The sequence below is a fragment of the Seriola aureovittata genome, chromosome 6 (assembly GCF_021018895.1).
Source record: "Seriola aureovittata isolate HTS-2021-v1 ecotype China chromosome 6, ASM2101889v1, whole genome shotgun sequence".
Classification (NCBI taxonomy): domain Eukaryota; kingdom Metazoa; phylum Chordata; class Actinopteri; order Carangiformes; family Carangidae; genus Seriola; species Seriola aureovittata.
This window is the reverse complement of record NC_079369.1, coordinates 11,821,280-11,841,151: the sequence shown is the minus strand read 5'-3', so window position 1 is coordinate 11,841,151 and position 19,872 is coordinate 11,821,280. Positions and strand designations below refer to the sequence as shown.

Here is a 19,872-nt window from a genome sequence, read left to right as displayed (position 1 = left end):
CCGTAAAAAAAAATGGGTGATCATGTATTGTTTTGAGGCCGGTCCTGGTAATAGCAAAACTGCCCTGAAATTGCAATTCCAAAGACTCATTTATCGATTTTAGCTCTGTGTTTATGTTTTTAGCGAAGGGCAATGTGATCAATCTGATTGGCTGTAAATTCGACGTTGCTTGACGAAGATGAAAGCTCATTGGTGTAGTTGTGTGAAGGGGCGGTGCTTCGTGTTGCTACATCACCACCTTTGTCGTTGTTGGGCAGCTGCAACCTGGAAAGTCCCTGACAGCCGGGGAGGTTCACTGCGGCTTGCGGTTTCAATTAAATGAGGGATATTACATTTCTTCGCCTCGCTACCTCTGCGGATGAAAAACTCTGTAAGGTTTTTCAGTCGTGGTTTTATTTTAATTAGCTAAACGAGTGCTAGATGCTCCCCTGCGAGTGCTAGCTTGTGTTAGCAGGCTAGCTCTTTGTGTGGCTAGCTGCTAGCTGAGGGATGTTTTGTTGTTGTTGAAACGGGCAGCCCTCCCGTCGTCTGGGAGAGGAGATTCATCAGCTGTGTATGGAAAAAGCGGCTCCTCGACGCCTTCTCATCCACTGACATTAACTGCGAAAGTGGCCCGTGAAGCCCGCCGTTAGCAAAGCGACACCGAAAGAGAGAGAGAGAGAGAAGGAAGAGTTTGACCGACGAGGAGGGAGATGGGAAACTGTCTGAAATCCCCGACCTCGGATGATATTTCTTTGCTACATGAATCTCAGTCGGACCGGGCCAGCTACGGAGACGGTGCTGACCCCGACCAAGAGCCACCGCCCCCCTATCAGGTAACTTTCAACAACAGTTTTAGACCAGTTTATGAACACCTAGTTGTTTTGTTTTTTCTGAGAGGTTGAACCAAATTAAATAATACCTGAAGTTTGGATGATGTTAATTCATGTGTGGCATGTCTGGCCCAGTATACCAGTCTAGTTTTTTGACAGTGACAACAACCAAGAAACTGGTGTTAAACTAACTAACATGTGAGGCTAGATCAGCTGTTTACAGATCCATCACCCTTGGCCAGCAGTCCAGCCCAGTGACCCTATCCCGTTATGGCTTTGACACTAATCCTCTTTGTTATATCCGAAGTTACCGACTGTGTCTCCCATTTCCCTGAAGTCACTGATATGACAGTAGCACCATATCATCACTTGCCATAGTCTTCATTGAAACACACTGAACTATGTCATTTTGGTTCCTATTCAGTCGAGATGAACTAAGACACACAGACTGTCTATTATGGCCTGAAGTTCACTTTAACAGCATGAACTGTAATTTGAATGGACTTGAAACAGACCCCAGTTCTTCATTAAAGAGGGAGTTTTGTAGATTTGGAAAACAGTGACTCTCATAGCTTTCTCAGCTGCTTCCTTCACTGATCTCCTCCAGGGCAGCAATTTTGTTTGTCTGGTGTCCTTATTTCCTGAATTAGATCATCCACAAACAGACCAGGTCATGTTGTAACTGTAAATACGATGTATGGTGTTACCCTTCTCCTGTGTGTATTTCTATGTTAAGAGGTGGCTGGTATGCATTATGTAAGGCCTTGGCAGAGAGTTTGCCTGTTACTAGGTTAAGCCAAGCCTTATCTGTAGATTTAAGATAAGTGCTTTTAAATGAATGGGAAACTGAAGGTGATGTCAGGTCAGTACAGCATGAGAGCTCTCATTATAGAGAGCTACATACTTCTGTGTTTTGAATTAAATATACTGTTTCCAAGCGCAAAACTTTATTATACACTAGTTACAGCAAAGATATGAACATAAAAGGGACAATTTGCATGTTGTCTGTCATTTGAAAAGCATATTTTTACTTTGATAATTGCATAACTAGATTTTAAAATGCTAGATTATATGAAATAGTTATAAGTATAGCTAGATATCCAGTGGATATTTGAAATCACCAGCTGCCTCTTACCATTGGCCACCATGCATATATTGACCAGTTATTAGTTGGGTAGATGGTATTTTTTTGTCCTTTATAGATCTCTCTATCACCATTATTGGCGAGGTCAGCATAGTTCTTCATCATCTACATGTTATTTAAAAGACCAGAACCAACAATAGTTTAAAAAAACCCTGAAAATATATAACGGATGCATATTGCTGCATTTGGTGACATATTCTCATTCCCAAGTGTGTATACATTAATAATATTAAAAATATTTTTGATCCTTGGAAAGTGTAGTAGTTATGTGTTGGGTCAGCATCACTGCACATGCTCAGAGAGGCTGTTCTTCGTCTTTTTCAGTTTTGTTTTATATATTTCAGTCAGACTTTACAGCTGAAATCACATCAACATCATGACCTTGTAATATATTTCCATTTAATGTACAGTGTGTTGATTTGTAAATTTTTTTATGGTGCATAATACAATCACCTGTTTTTTTTTCAATTGTCACCCATTAATTATCTTTTAGAGAAACTGATGGTTAACTCTGTAACTTGAACGCACTGTATGCTAATACATGAGAGGCACAGACTGATGTGTGGTCAGTTCATGAAAAAATTTCCAGGTAACATCACAAAGACAAGACAGTTTCAAGTTGTTATTCATAACAGTTGCCATTTGTTATCAGTGGAACCAGTAAAAGATTATATCTGAACAGAGCTAGGAGTCCTTGACATGAATCCATGTCCAGGTTGTTACAAGTAGGCCTATTGTATGTCATGTCTGGCATACAGCAGTGTGTAATTAGGTCAAAGCAGCCAGCTCTGGTCTCATAGAGGAGAGATATTGTGATAAACAACACAAACATTGCTTAGTTTCTTTGTAGCTCTGACTAAGCTTTCACTTGTCTTGAGAAAGTCTGTGTGAGGTTTGTTCATACTGACAGAGTTTCACATGAGGGTTAACTAACTAGTTTAAACCTGCTGATAAAGGGCTCTTTTAGATCTGCAGGAGCTTTTCTCCCCGGTGACCACAGTAATCGGCACCTTCACCATCTGAACACATCACACATTTTTTTGTGTGCTTGCAGTTTGGCTTAACACACGTTAAAAGGGCTGTGTGTGTTAGAAGAGGGACTAAAGGCTACACTATACTTGAAATTGAGTTTGCTGTGTTCATAGAAGGTATTGAGTATGGCCCTGGGTCCAAATGCCAGTATACTCATTGCAGGTCTGTCCTTCATACCAAAGGTGCATGGTGAAAAAATGATGCCGGAAATCACAACAGTTAAATCCAAAACAAAGACAATATGACCTCTGGCTGTGGTTAAATTACAGAAAATGAATACAGAAGACAGGTGGTGATTTAGAACCAACCCTGGTATGTGGTCGGGACAGGATGGAAACATTACTTTTGTCTGGCTGTCTGGTAAAAAATGAGAATGAATGGGGATTTTTCATTACAAATCTCCCAGCAATTCATTGTGTCTGAAAAGCAGTCCATCACAGTAGAAATACAATAAAGTCATAACAATACGTCACAACAGTAAGATGACAGACAGATGACAAATTAAAGGAAAAACCTGAAAAATGAGAAACAGGATGACCCCCCATCCATAGGTCACGAGGGGTCATTGAATGGTTTGATGAAAATCATATGCTATGACCTGCACAGTCACCAGATCTCAACCCAGTTGAACACCTATGGGAGATTTTGGACCAATGTGTTAGACATAGCTCTCCACCACCATCAGCACAACAAATGAGGGAACATCTTTTGGAAGAATCGATGCTAAGGAGCATTGGAGCTGTTCTGGTGGCATGTGGTGGCCCAACACCTTACTAAGACACTTTATGTTGGTTTGCAGAATCAGTAGGTTTTCACATACAAGGAATTTGCTTTGGTGTTATGGTGTATAACAGTAGAGATGGTAAGAAGAAAAAACAAAGAAAGGTAGACCCTTTCCTCCTTTTCCTTTAATTGGTCACCCATCTGTAGGTTCATGTTCATTCAGGGAGTTGATCCATACTATTTCTTTCCAAGTTGCCTGGAATTGACAGATCTTTGTATCACAATCTTTCCTAGCTGTAAATTAGATAACAGGTAAACTGGCAACATGTACCCAATGCCCACGGGAAAACTGTGCAACAAATCACATCACTAATTGTAAGAGACAGTACATTGGGAAGAACTGAGAAGTTGTGACCGGAGCCTTACACACGATACTACCATTGAGTCCCCCCGATCCCTAGATTACTTGTGAGAACATGACAATTTTGATTTCACTTCAACCTTAAACACCTAAAAAAATGGAGATATGAAAGTGAAAAAACTGCTGTCCAGTAAAGGTAGTTTAGCCAATATATATATATATATATATATTATGCTAAAGTTAGTTTGACGTTGTTGTGTGTGTCAAAAAATATAAAACAAGTTTTAAGTTGTACAACATGTACAATGCACATAAAACATTTAATCTGCGTGCTTCAGACACTCATCCTGGGGCTTATAAACGACTGCTGTTTCCTGGGAATCCACAGTCAGTGGTGAATCAGAGGACGGTGAATTCCAGCATCTGGAGATGGGTGTATCCACTGCCTGGCCCAAGGCTGCACTTGGTGGTGCTGAATAATTTCCTGGCTGAAAAGAGGCAGTGCACAGATTGGCATCTGGCATTAAGTCATAGGTTGCACAAAGGCAGGGCCATATGTGGACACTATTCACAGAAGCTCAGACTGTTTAGACTGCAACAATTTAAATGTTGAGCTTATTCTAAAATAATATTTTGATTAAACTCTTCATAATTTAGTTGAAGGCCTCTTTTACTCTCATTCCTTCAAAATCATATTCCTGTATAATCCATGTGAACCATACATGAGAGCAGGGATGGGGCAATACTTCAGATTTATAACTGCTTTTATTGCTTTAGCCTTATATTCTCTGCCACTCATTCTGCAGAGGCAGACATAATAATGATACGTCTTGCAATAAAACAGATTTAAAAAGATTTAATGCAAAAACATGTTTGTGAAATACATAATATGACATGTAGCACCTAGCCAAAAATTAAGTGATTGTAAAGCTCCCAGATATTTGATATTTCCTGATTTGATAGCCACTGTCTGGAACTAAATTTATACAGTATTTAAAGTTCCCTGTGATATAACATGATATAACTAGAATACTAATTCTGTAATGTGTACTATTGAAATAACTTATAATAACTGAGGTGATAATCAGAAAATCAAACAATAGCATATATTTGCTTAGTATCAGATTATTGGTGTCCATATAGACATAGGCCTACGTGATGGATTGGTTTAGGGGTTGATGGATTGAAAGCTAAGTAGATGAGATCAGTCCAATGAGTCAACCACAGGTTATTGGACTATTTAATGTTTTGTCAAAGAGATTTCAAATTGTGCAAGTTTTTTTTTTTTTTTTATCGACTGAGGAATCTACAAAGCATAGGGAAGCATAGTTAAGTTCTTTGGTCCTATTGTGAAGACCTCAGTGGGTGCGCCTGTGCCCATGTGTTTGTGTGCAGACCTGTGTTATGTGTTGCTTAGAGCATATCGTGTGTCGAATGTGGTGATTTGGAAACCAGCTGGTGAGACAAGTGCTGACTAGACGGTGACACAGGAGCTGATTTTCCCTCCTGTCCCATCCCACTCTCACAATAACATTCCTATCCCATCACAAAATAAAAAAAAAAATCCTGTCTTGTCACAATCCCGTAAGAATGACTCCTGTCCCATCGGCCCCGTATTCTCTTGTTCGCTCCTTGCGGCAAGCTTTGCTCACCACTCTCGCACTTCCTCGGATACTCAGAGTGATGACAGTAGGCTGACAAATTTTACACTTTTTGTGGCTATGTTGAAATAAAATCTTCACAAATTTAGCATTTACTATTTGCATTTAATAATCAGAGCATTCACAACAATCACTCAAATCAGCAGGAGGAGGTGCAGAGAAACAGCTGTTTATGGCTTTCAGCTCTGTCTCGCTCCCTCTCACTGACTGTCCCAAACTTCTTTTTACAACCATAAAAAGCAGCAGGCTAAGAAACCGAACTAAGTGTTCTTTCTCTCTGTCTGTCTGTCTATCGATCAATCAATCTCAACTGTGTTTAACCACAGCACCTACACCCAACAAGCAGCTCTTCAGTGACAGGCATCTGGTTAGGAGTGTTTGTGTGCGTGTCTGTGTTGCAAGCATCGGCTATATGCGGTTATCAGTGTGAAACTATGGCAGGGCAGATTTAGTTTAATATAAATGAATACTACAAATAATAATTACAACAGCAACAATAATAATAACAACAGTAACTCAATACATTCGTGGGAAAATAAACCAAATATCACCTTGACATTTACCAAGGCATGAGCTACAGGCGTTCTCTCTGATGATCGGCGATCGCCGAGCTCATCGTCCATCTGCACAACCCTGTCCTCAATCCACACACATCATGCACCGGTTAGAGCAGACAGGAGAGGATAAAAAAGAATAAAAAAAGACTATAGAAAGACCAGCATGTTCCAAATGAAGAAAATCGTGTTAATTCATATTAGATTTTTATATATAAAAACTGACCTATTGCTATTACAATTCCTCTCCCATAGACCACTGAACAACCAGTCCAGACCACAAGTTAAATAAAATGGCAATGTGCAGTGCAACAATAAGAATATCTGCAGAGGTTAATCGATTATAGACTATAGTAATACACAAAGCATTATGATCACTGATATTTGTTTGGCTAACAGTGTTGCCAACACATCGAGAGAAGGGAAAAGGTGGATTAAAACCACAAAGACCACTCACTAACTGGTCCGAACCCCTATCTTCAGCGCCCTTAGTGGTAATAACGATATACAGCATGGTCAGTGGACAGACCACTGATTTAGGCCACTGCCTCCTCCGGATGAATTTTTTTCAAGTCAAGTGATGAACAGTGAAATTGACTCCCATCCTGCGAGAATCTCACAAGCAGGATTTCAGATTCATGGAAAAATTGTTAGCCTCTACTGCTGACTCATGGCTGTGGGGCTAGGCTACTGAGAGAAGGAGATAAGGAAACCCTGTGTGTTTGCACTTGAGATGGAGAGAGAGTTTTTGTGTGTGCGTACGTGTGCATGTGAGCGTGCGTGTACAATTGGCCCCTGGTATGGCTTGTAATGCCCCTGTCTCCCTCTTAAGCCTCAGAGATTGGAACAGTGACAGCAGTTTTTATTGATTACATTCAGTTTGGCACAAAGGCCTTTATGCTGCTGTCACCTTTATGGCCAAACCTTATTGGCTGGAACACATTGCTCACTTTAAAAGATTCAAAGAGAGTTTTTGTGTTTTTGCATGTAGCAGAACTTTGTCTTTTTCAGTCCTTTTCACTGTTTCTGTCACTTTTGTGTGAACATGAGTCCTTGAGGGTAAAATATTATCTAAAAAGCGTCAAAGAAGCACCCGCCGCTCTGGTCAAAGACAAAGCCAGCTCTCCTTTCAGAGCATTTAGCAGACCGGGGCGGTACAAACCAGCGGATGGACTATCAGTCGAGGAGCACAGAGTCTGTCAACCAACTGCATTGCTGTCAAGATGAGAGGGCTTGGAGTCAGCAGTTTGATTTGAGCTCAGCCAGCTTGGTCAGAGGAAATGGGGAAAGTACGTTTACGTTGGAGGTGGTTTCTAATTAGCTGTCAAACCTGGAGTGGAGATGAGGAAAAGCATAAAAGATGGAAGGAAGTGAGAAGAAGAGATGTCAAACTAAACAATTATTTTCTGCATGGTTGTGGCTACGCTTTTAGTTGGCTGTGGGTTGTTTTCAGTGCAACTGCAAGTGTTGACTGAAACAAGAAATGTTTCTTCGTAACAACATCCATGAAAAGAATGTAGAATGCCAGTAAGATATCTTTATAATGTTTTAAAGGTAAAACATTATAACCAAATGGTCACTCATGCAGTTGCAGGGAAAGCAGTAAAAGAGTGTAAACCCCTTGGTATGCAGATAACAGCAATGTGTTTAGAGTTCATGTATCTGGTGTCCAACCAAGTTCAACCAAAGTGATTCTGACGTCACCACAGGTATGACGAGTCCCTTAAATCAGATGTGGTAGTGTAAGGGTGTGATATACTGCATCAAAAAGCCCTTTGAGACAGATTACTTACAGTCTTGTCCTAATATGGGAACAGAGACATTGTGGGAGGGGTTGGCAGTGGTGCTGACAAACAAACCATTGTACTGCAGGTCAGTGACATAGTTTGTGGGCTTTGGCTGACATACAGCCTCACAGAGGTTGCTGTTCCTGAGTGCCGACCACAAGTGCCAGGACTCAAATAACCACAACTTCAATCTTTTGTCTTCTTCACGACTGCTGCGCGACTGATGGTTTTGTCATTATGTTACAGTGACATAACTAAGTGTAAGGCTGTTAAGGGTCTATAATGTGGTACAGACTGTCATAACTTGCCAGATAAAAGTTTTTATTGGCTGATGCTGCTGGAGCATGATTAGCTTATGGCTGCTGGTAAAAGTGGAAATCAATGAAAATATATTATTACTTTTTTGTATTTTATCAATTTTGTTTCCACCAAATTTGCACCTGTTCAGCATCCATCTGTTTTTATATGGCTGGAGGGAAGGCTTTGTGTGAGCTTCATCATGTGTTATTTGTAAATACTAGAATTAATAAAATTACATACACAATGACCCAAATTGACCCTGCTTTACCAGGCTGATGTTGTAAAGCATATACACATACCGTTATCATCATGTCGTCAGTCTGTCCTGTTATCACATCAGCAAACACATCCTGTGATGCGAATGTGCATCCTTCTCCTCCTCCCATTGTTTTCTTCGTTGCCTGTGTGCATGCTTGCCTTATTATGTGCAGGTGTCTGCAGGTCTTGTTCAAAGAGTTTGTTATTCTTCAGTCCCTAGACAGACAGCTAAGATTTCAGAGCCTGCATTTGCTTCATGGGTCTGGTGTTGTTTCCCCTTAAGTGGATATTTGCACTGTTTAGGTTGCACACAGTATACGGCCACATTTGGCAAGTAGATATTTCCTTCACTGGGTATGGTTGAGGTTTGACAAGACATGAGAAATGTTTTTTCTTTCTTGTCACTGTGGTAATCTTACAGCATGTGTTCAAAAGAGGAATTATGCACAGTCATCATGCTGCCTATCTGCAGCTCCTTTCCCACATAGCCTACACATTAAGTCTGGTTTATACTTCTGCTTTGAATCAGTGGCGTAGGTATGGAGTAGGTATAGTGTAACCATGTACCTCATGCACTAGCCTGACGTTTACCTCCCTAGAAATGAAACTGCGTCTTTTCTGCATTGCAGTAATTTCAGTTAAAGTAGCTGTTCAACGTTTATTAGCTCCAACTTCAACATCGTTTTTAGGTAATCCGACAGACATGTCCATGTTAATGTGTGTGTGTGTGTGTGTGTGAGAGAGAGAAAGAGGGAGAGAGAAAAAAAAGATCTTAGCCATTTGAAATAGTATTTCCGGTTCATGATGAAACTGTGGGTCTGTCTAAGTGGCCCAGGTCGCATTTGTGTTCAAAGTGCTAAAAGAATGAGGCCCAGACCACCTCTGAATGTGTTCTTAGTGATCAAATCTCAAATATGTCTTAAATGTGTCTTGGGTGCGTTCACACCTGTACTTAAAGCTGCTCACTTGTGATCAGATCAGCTGATATGGTTGTTAATACCAGGTCTGAACAGGGCTTGAATCGTGGTCAGTGTGACATGGGTTTAACTGTGGGAGTGGTGCGAGAAGGTTCTGTGGAGGGTGTGATATTTTTCTACACTGCATTAGGGAACTTGAATAATGATAAATAAGAGAATTATTAAAATACAAACTTTCAAGTCACCATAGATTCAAAATCTGTACATTAGGTAGTTTGTCTGAGTATTCACAACCCCTTTTCTGTTGTCATTTTGCAGCTTGTTGCTGTTCTCCAGTGAGTAGAAAATCTTGCCACATCTGTCTGGAGTGGTCATTTAATGCAGGAATAGTGCTGAATATCTATTTATAGGAGCTCTGTGTGCAAATGCCAAAAAACATTGCCTTGCCTGGATAATTGAACTGTTAATGTTACAAGTGAAAGGGTCTCGTGTGGATCCAACCCATTTTCCCCTCCTTCCCCTCCTCACATGGCCACACACATAAGCATAAATAACACACATCTGGCTCTGGGGAGAATCTAGGATGTTATTGAACTTGTGGGCAGAGAGTGCCTCTATCTTGCATTTTCCCACTCTTCTTTCTTCTTTCAATTAGTGATGGATGATGGAAGACAGGGGGTAAATGCCTCCCCACTCTATTAGTCTTTCTTTCACTTACTCTGTGTGTGTGTCTGTCCTCATTGCTGCCTATAAGCTTCACCTCCCTTCCTGTTCACCATTAGTAGCCCTGGCCTGGCAGGCTGACAGTTTCTGCTGCCGTGTGCCTTCATGTTTGGCAGAGGAAACCAAGGTCTGTACTTTGGCTCAGTTAGCCACCGCCCTGCACCCTCCATCCCCCCTTCGCCACCCTTTCAACCTCTCCTTCTCTCTCTGTCTCACTGTCCATCTCTCTAACTGTTGTCCTTCTGGTCAGTCTGAGGTCACATAGTGAACAGTTGTCACAGCCCAGCTGACACGCCATCTATGAAAGAAGGGAGAGGCATATGACAACAATAACACTGCTGACCACTGCACACTTGACCATCCTAACACACACACACACACACACACACACACACACACACACACACACACCACACACACACACACACACACACACACACACACACACACACACACACACACACAGAGTACAGCTGCTGCCCCCCTCTGAGGCCCTGTCTGTAGCTTTTATTCCTGCTGCCTGGCTGCCATCTCTTTTTGACATGGTAAAAGGAGTGGCTGTCAGGGGAGCAGCAGACTGCCTCAACTACTAAAGTTATGCTGACTCATGGCTTAAAGTGCTGTGTGCCGGGAGGCTGATTGTAGTTAACTTGGTCATTTGTTATTCTGAATTTTTCCCATGAAAACCATTCAGCCTAAATGAAAGAAGGAAATGGAGAGTAATTTGAGTTTCATGCCTACCCCTCCGCCTCACACCAAGGTTTAGTTCAGTAGTTAATGCCATTTTGTGCAGGCAGATCAGAGAGGGCAGCTAGTAAACAGAACATTGTCCGATAAATCCTTATTAGAAGGTTCAGTTAGGTTTCTTTCCTGCTAACACCAGTCTGATCTCCAGCTTCATTCAGGTGTGTGGTGCTTTGTGTCAAAAGGTCACCCTGTGGAGTGTGGATATACAGGTGGTTAATGAGAGAGCTCACCTAATGGCATTAGAGTGGCCTTAGTGTAATCCATGACCTGGCTGTTGGATCCTTTCAGTTTCCTGACGTGAAGGTTTGGCACACATTAGGAAGACAAGGAGAAAGTTGGTGGACTGAAGCATGGGCTCAGGGATGAAGAAGAGAAACTAGTGCACACACCACCAATGTAGTGAATGTATGAGAAAGTAATAGGATAGAGTGAGGAAGAGAATGAAGGAAGTGGATGAGGACGAGGCACAGTCACAGACCACAAAGTGAGAGAGTTGAGTCAATAGAAAGCTGTCTTTAGAGTGGAGGAAGACATGAGAGACCAAGGTAGTACACAAGACAGAGAACCAAAGTTTAGGTGCACCTGTTCTTCCCTGTATTCATGTCAGCTGTTTGCTATATGTTAACATTTAAAAGGAATCTCTTAATTCAAGGATATAAAGTTGGCTTGCACTACTGTAGAACAGATAAAACCATGTAGATCAATCTCTCATACTATTGCCATTTCTTGAAAAGCTTTATTTTTACACAGACAGTTTTTTCAGGTAACTAAAGCATGTTAGAGCTTTAATGTTATAAAGTAAAAGTGTGATCGTCCATTGCTGCAGCTAACAATTATTTACACTATTAATTGATTAATTATTTACACTATTACTTACTCTGCAGTTTATTTCCTTGATTGTAGTTTGCATGTTCTTCTTGTGCCTGCATGGGTTCCCCCCAGGTACTCAGGTTTCTGTATGACAAAATATCTCGATTAGTGTAATATACAGTATTATATAGATTTATGGGTTACAGTATAGGTTTTGGGTTTGGTAATGTTATGACTTTTTGTTTGACGCATTATAGTCTGATACTGAAACCCTGTTGCTCACTTTGATATGATGTTACTTTCATTACACTATCATTTCGTTACATTATAACACTATTACACTTCTACTTATGTGGTTTGTGCATCAGTATTTAAAACACTGTGGACAGATATAATGAAAGAACCTCGACTTGTCATTTTTTACATTCAGATTTCTGCTGACCTAAGTTTAGAAAGACAGGGAGGCTTTGGCTGCTTTGAAGTTTGCTGCCGGCCAGCCTCAATTTTCCACCCATTGAAGAGTAGAATTTTGGGCTGGGCCATATAAACTGATTGTTTTGGGGAGATTTATTTTATTTTTTTCCACAATATCTTTATTTGAGTTTTATAGCAGCACAAGATAATCACAGTACAAACAATCATGACATGTATAGCCTAGCCATGGCCGTATGTCATTTCTTATAGATTAGCTGCCAAATATAGCAAAAACACAGCTTAAAACAAAACAATCACAATAGAAACACAGAACGAACAATAGTTTTGGGGAGATTTTTAGCAAATCTGAAAGATTAGCAGGATGTTTGGATTGTAGTGAGATCATAGTTATGTTGATAGTGGCATATCAATTCCTACATGACGCATTCAGAGAATATTTTCCAGAGAGTCATCATCCATCACACTTTAAACTTTACACTTCTATGCCGCGGTGATCGAATTCTGTATGTCGTCAACAATGCATTTTCAGTCAGGTAGAAGAGGCCACGTACCTCACTGCTGCATCAGCTGTTGGAAGGTGTGGGAAACACTACCACCTACTGCCTCAGATCATAATCCCACAACATAGCCAGAAATATTGTTAACTTGTAATTAATAATTGATCAATCAATTATCAATGATAGCTACTATGAGCATTTCAGAGCTACAGGCCTTCTTTTTGAGGGGGATGATTATTTATTCAAATAAATAATATGTGTTGGATTGTGTAACTCTTACAGTCAACTGAATGCTTTATTGTGTAGTGAAATCCACCCTTCAGTCTGAGGGATTTACACAGTAATGCCTACCAGTATTGTGTTGGCAAGTGGTGACATTATTCTGTCAATCAGTATTACTATAAACATTTATATCCCATTCAACAGAACATGTTTGTACCAAAATCAAAAGAAAGTTTCATAAGCTTGTGGCTCATCTGCTAGACTCGGCTTGACTTCCACCGAAAGTGATAACAAGAACAACATCTTCTGCTTTTGTTAAAGTCACCTCTCACACTAGTAGAATTAAGGCTGAAGAGAGATTTGGTAAACAGGTCTTATGAAACCAGAACATTAGTGTTATTGCAGTGTATTGCTAAATTCCTCTAAACCAAACCTCCAACCAACTCTTAACACTTATTATTCAGAAGTGTAAACTTGGCCATAACTGTACTGCAGCTGTAGTGTGAGAAGAGCAGATGGTTTGGACAAAACGGAAATAAGTTTCTCAGTGAGGCGATTGCATGAAGTGGTAAGTAATCATGCCTGATGATTTTTTTCTGTGTATTATACTGTGTATCTCTGTAAATCCTCCCCTCTGAGATATACTTTCCCCGATACAGAAATTTCATTTTATAGGACTCTAAGGTATTTGCAAAACTAGGATTCACTTTTTTAATGTGGTCTCCTTTCTTTCTTTCTGCAGGAGCAGATCCATGTGCCTGTCTACCACCCAACACCCAGCCAAGCACGACTGGCCACTCAGCTGACAGAGGAAGAGCAGGTTCGCATCGCCCAGCGTATCGGGCTCATCCAGCACCTCCCGAAGGGCGTGTATGACCTAGGGCGGGATGGCTCTGAGAAGAAGATCAGAGAGTGAGTAGAAACCCTTGGTGGTCAGACTGAGCAGTTATCTTTTCTTTCTTCTTTTTTTTAGAACAACAAGGGAACGCAGTGATCTGTATTTAAGAAGGGCTTTTGGAGGCCTTTAGTATGTTTAAGCTGGATTTAACTAAATTAACATTCTGAAAACAGGAAAACTAATCCCTAATATAGATTCTAAAACAATTGCATTCAAATCATGTTTGCTCTTTTTTGAGTCATGAGAAAATGTAACCACCTACAAAGTTTAATAACTTAAACTGTCACACAGGATGATGTTTTCATATGCAGATTAAATTCAAATTATGTCATGAGTCAACTAACGTCAGTCAATAGTAGTGTGCATGCATTACTGGAGCACAGAGATGGATGGTTCTACATATTAGATATTTTTATGATATTTGAATGACATATTGTGGCATTTTAGATTAATTCTCTGAAAGTAATGTGTACACATGTATTATATATTTTTATACAACAGCTAGTTCAAACCAAGTAATTTCATTGGACGAAAGGCATTCCATGAGTGCTGATATAGAGTATAACAGCACTGGGACTTTTAATCGCATGTATCACACGTTACAGGTGTTCTATTAACCGTTAATTAGCATTACATTAACGGTCATTATCTGTCTTAGATTGTAACAAACATGGGAAAGATGAATATATTTCCAGAAATAACATTTGAATTAAATTATGTATGGTCGTCAGAAGAGGATGAAGGGACGAAGCCTTGATACTTCAGTGCGCACCTCAGGTAACTTGTAGACAAAGTAGCAAGCTAGTGTTCACTGTGCAGGTCAGGAAAATTTTTGTGTTGCTTAGCAACAGTTCAGTACCAGTCCAGTTATCAGCACGCTTGTGATTGTCTTCGGAACGCCGCCTGCATCCTTGTACCTATGACCGAATCATAGCCACTGATATTCAGTACAACATCACTCCTTCTCGTGTGATATTGCTTAAATAATACATACTATAATATGTGTTTATAGCAGGTCAAAGGTTGCAAATGGTAAAGCTTAAAGCCATGAGAATTATATTTTTTCCTATCACTGAATGCCTATGAAGAGGTTAATCTGACTGATGTGCCCTTTTTGTATTTTGCAGAAGCGCTCATTGTCCTTCATTATAATTGAAATGAAATAATGCACTGTAAATCAATTAAGATATGCAATATATATATAGTTATCCAATCCTTATCAAATTATAGTATAATGGGAAATAATGAGTATCGTGGCTTTGTGTTCTCCTGTGCAGGTGCGTCATCTGTATGATGGACTTTGTTTATGGAGACCCCATCCGGTTCCTGCCCTGCATGCACATTTACCACATGGACTGTATAGATGACTGGCTGATGAGATCCTTCACCTGCCCCTCCTGCATGGAACCTGTGGACGCCGCGCTGCTTTCCTCCTACGAGACCAACTGACACAAACAGACACACACATGCACACAAACGCACGCACGCACGCACGCACGCACGCACGCACGCACACACACACACACACACACGCACCCACCCACACACACACACACACATATCCCCACAGACACCTGTGGCCCAGACTGGGCACACACACATACAGTATGCACACTGTATCCTGGATTAGTAAAGTGGGGATATGAAAGCAGTGATCATGTAGAATTATGGTGACCTCTCATGTTTGTGTGTGTTTGTGTGCGTGCATGTGTGCGTGCGTGCGTGTGTGTTTGTGCACATACACAAGTTCCTCAGTTGGCCTGCTGGACAGGATTGCATCTGGGAAAGGACAGAGTGCTTGTGTTAAGGACGAGCAGGAAGTAGCTTGATGGAGGAAAAGAACAAAAGACGAGAGCTGACAAGGGGGGAGTGTGATAATACAAGAGTAAAGGGAAGTCACGGGGAATGGATGACGGTTAACTGGTATGGTTAAGAAACTGCTTTTGTGAATGTGACTACACATGAAAGCATACCCAGTCTCTCACTTCCTTCCAAGCATTGAAATGAATCATCAGAGTGCAGAAGGAAGGACATCTGACTGCCATCATCAGGCTGCAGATTGTATTTCTTGGACTGCTGAAGCCTGATTACTATCATATCACTGCAATACAAAGAAAAGTGTCCGACAGAATATCTGCCAGGTGTTTGTTGCAGATTCATGTCTGCTGCAAAAATTGCTACAAATGAAGACTGCTAGATATGAACATCAGGCGTAAGACTGCAACCATCAGATGTATTCTGCAGACATACCACAGGCCTACAGCACCTGGGTCTCCAGTTCTCTGTCTGTACAGATCTCTTATGAGAAAAATAAGACTGGTAGGTGGATTGATCGAATGTCCTGTGGCTTTGTGAAATCTGTTCTGTGTTTGTTTTGTCAGTCAGCATAAGGGCTCAGTTGAACCAGTGTTTACTAACAACACAGACATTTCAAAGGAAAATACTGTATGTGCTTTAGTCACTAATGTGATGGATAGCTGGTAGACTGTTACCATCAAGCTTTTGACCCTCTCATGACTTTCTCAGTCACAGTGAGATTGCAGATTATTGGCCAAAGCACAAGTAGACTAGTTAACAAAACATTAATACAAATCAGAGATATTTGCACTTCTTAATCAGACTTGACAAGAGTTGACCATATGCATTTAGTAATTATGTTAAAGTGAAGTATGTGATTTGTTTTAGCTACATTTTCATTACCATTGCTATGGTTTGTAATAGAGATGTTCCGATACCATTTCTTCCTTCCCAATACCAATTCCGATAACTGAATTTGGTGAAATTGGTCAAAACCGAGGACTGATCCGGTACCATTGCATTAAAAAAATGTTGTAGCTGTTTACTACTAAGCCTACCTGTATGGGTGTGATATGATTAATGTCATTATTGTATGGCATAGCTCAGGTTAAACCCATTGTAAAACATGAACTGATTTATGAATGCCATAGAATCTTTCTTTTATTATCTAATTTCAATCATAATAAATCTTGAAATAAATAACATTTCCTACACTAGTTGTCCTGAGACTAGTGCCACAACTCAAAATTAAAGCCTTGCATATTGTACATGTTGCCTTTTTACTGGTGGGACTTAACAGTGTAAAATATTGCCAAATTGCAAAGTTACATTTTGCTAATGGCTAATGTTACACTGTTTACTGGAAATCAGTTCCTCACCATGCTAAAAGAGTAGTTTCTAGTGGCTGCACAGCGCAACTTCCTGTTTAAGCTACTGTTTTAGAGCAGCAAAGAAGAATTCATTTCTGGCAAAACTGCCATTCTATCTGAGTGTTTATTAATAAATTATGTGGTATCGGATCGGTGTATAGCCTTGAGTACTCGCTGATACTTGATAGCGTTTTTTAAGCAGTATCGGAGGCATTTCCGATACTAGTATTGGTATTGGAGCAACTCTAATTTTTTAATGAAAGACTCCGTCTCTAAACCAGGTGTGGGTGCATAATTCATTACTGGAGACATTAACCAAACTACTGAATTAATCCTATGGTTGCTTCCCCTGTTACTGTCCAATACATGTAATTTTAAGGACAAAATTACAAATTACAATAACAAAATGAAAAACATACACTTGGTTGGGCTCATTTAATATATTTGCATATATATGAATTATCGCTTCATTTTCTTCCCTTAAAAAAAACGGTCCATAAAACTGGACCGACCAGATCTAAAGCAAACATTAACAGGGGAAACGGTTAAAGATGCCGGGTGTCACCATCAGGACAGCGATAATGCAGAATGAATCTGGTAATGGGTTGTGTGTCAGTGAATATGACTGAGGATTTTTATTTACCTGATGTGGTCAGAATCAGCAGTTATACAATAAACTGACTATAAGTTCCCAGTTTAGAAAGGATATATCTCTTTACTTTTTTATTTTCTTCATTATTTTCTTCGTCTCTCAAGATGAGGCCTCTATCTAAATGATCTCCTTGCCACATTTTAAAATGTCTATCGCCTAAGTCACCCAGTTGGTAAAAGCACAAAGACATGCAAATGTTCAGTTTTTTTTTTTCCTTCTCCCTGCTACCTTTGGCATGCAGGTGAGTCGGCGGGATTTTGAATTATGCAGGAAATGTTAAATCATTTAAACTCCCCCTGCTCAGCGGACATGATACAGATCCAACACAATTTGAAAACATGCCTTTTAGTGATGTGTGTATGTGTGTGTGTTTATCTCTGTGTGAGTGTTTGTGCAAGGCTTTATGACCTTTGTGTGAGCTGGCAGTCAGCACCTTAGTTTTTGCACAGTACTTTAATCTACTTAACTCTTTCTTGTATATTGTCCTCCATCAGTAAGGTGGAGCCTAAAGGCCTTAGGTTACCTGTGAGTATCAGCTGCTAAAATGTGGAGTCTAGTCAACTAAAAGAAAACAGGAGGGGGAGGGTTATATACAGACAGTTTCAACTGAAAATGCTGCTCCTGAGCTGGCAGTCATTGTACATGTTATGTCGTGAAAAATACACAAAGTGTGTCAAGAAAAATTGTCCTCCTACATTGTCACAAAATTTATAAATTGTCAGTGTATCGTGGTGTTTGGATTGGGGTTCTGTCACATCACCTGACTCTCTTCCTAAGGATTCCTGTGGGATTGCATAGCTGGTTTCCACCGCTTTCGTCTGCAGTTTGTAACAGTCCTGCGGTACAGTGGATGACATTTTTGGATACAAATGCCTTCCCCCAGAGAAGGCACAGTTTCGATCTCAGTCTGGATCTAATCAAGGCTGCGTGGGACATGCAATGCATAATGGGAATGTGTGAATAAACAAAGTTAAATCTTGTCATTGTGTATAGGTGTTTGTATCTGCCATTGTTCCTCAAAAAAATAAAAGAATCAGTCTCACAAAAAATAGAATATGCATACATATCCTGATCCCAGTGAAGACTAGCTCTCTCCCAAAGCTACATGTACATTTATTAGTGGGACACTGTGGAGCTGCTTCATTGACACAATGTAGGTGGCTAACTTATGAGATGTTTTACCCAAATAGATTTCCTGTAATTTGTGTTAATACTTCTTGGATGACTGCTGGTCAGCAGTTTGTGAACAATGAAACAGCTGCACAGAATGTTGCTTAAGCACGGGCCATGATAGTATGACTTTGAAACCACAGGATAGAGTTATTTATTTAAATATCCAGACTCAAAGGAATGGTATGTCGGTGCTCTTTTAGGTTGGATTTCTTTTTTTTTTTGCTTTAAATACCGGATTGAACAGCAAGATTTGCTCATATGTGAATGGGGTATGTGTGTTGTATGCTTGTGTATGGGTGCTTTTGTAAGCATAAATATGCATATACTATGTACTACAGGCAAATAATAAATAGACATTGCAACAGAACATAATTGTCAGTGGGTGTGATTTATTTCCTTTGTAGACAGTAGAAAGGGAAGAATTTCCTGTTATTTGTTGTGAATTTATACCATGTACCACAGCCATAACATCCATGACTAACATTTAGAGGGTCTCCATTTGTTTGTGCCAACATCAGTTATGGAGTAAGACATCCTAGACCTTGGTATCCAGAATATGGTATTAATATGTTGTCAGATTTGTAAAATGACAACTTGGCCTAATTTGTGGTTTCACTTCATTATTTCACTAGTTAAACATAAATTACTATCAGCCTTGGTTTAATCTCAGATGTGACTATGATATTTACAAAAAACAGACACAAAAATACCTGCCTCACTTATGCACCAAATAAACCTTTTGATTATTTATTATCATATAAATACTTCTAAAGTTATTTTTATTGTTAAAAAAATAGAATCCTCTTTAAATGTCATTATGGTGGTGATGTTATTCATCTCCATGTTCCATCTGCTCATCTTCACCTGTGTCCAAGAATTCATAAATGGACCAGGTCTATTAGCACTAGATTTTACAAATCTAAATAAGAAGATATCCCCGAACACAAACACATAAATATCTGGTTTAATATGAACTGAGGCAAAAATTGTTCCAAAACA

General features: G+C 40.0%; 1 protein-coding gene across 1 annotated transcript; it reads left to right on the top strand.

The window, feature by feature from the left end:
- The first annotated feature begins 233 nt into the window (after positions 1-233).
- On the top strand, positions 234-18,680 carry rnf11b (ring finger protein 11b). Its single transcript, XM_056377853.1, has 3 exons — positions 234-815; positions 13,726-13,895; positions 15,159-18,680. Exons 1-3 carry the CDS (start codon positions 693-695, stop codon positions 15,328-15,330), a joined length of 465 nt encoding a protein of 154 aa, XP_056233828.1. The 5' UTR covers positions 234-692; the 3' UTR covers positions 15,331-18,680.
- Positions 18,681-19,872: the final 1,192 nt, after the last annotated feature.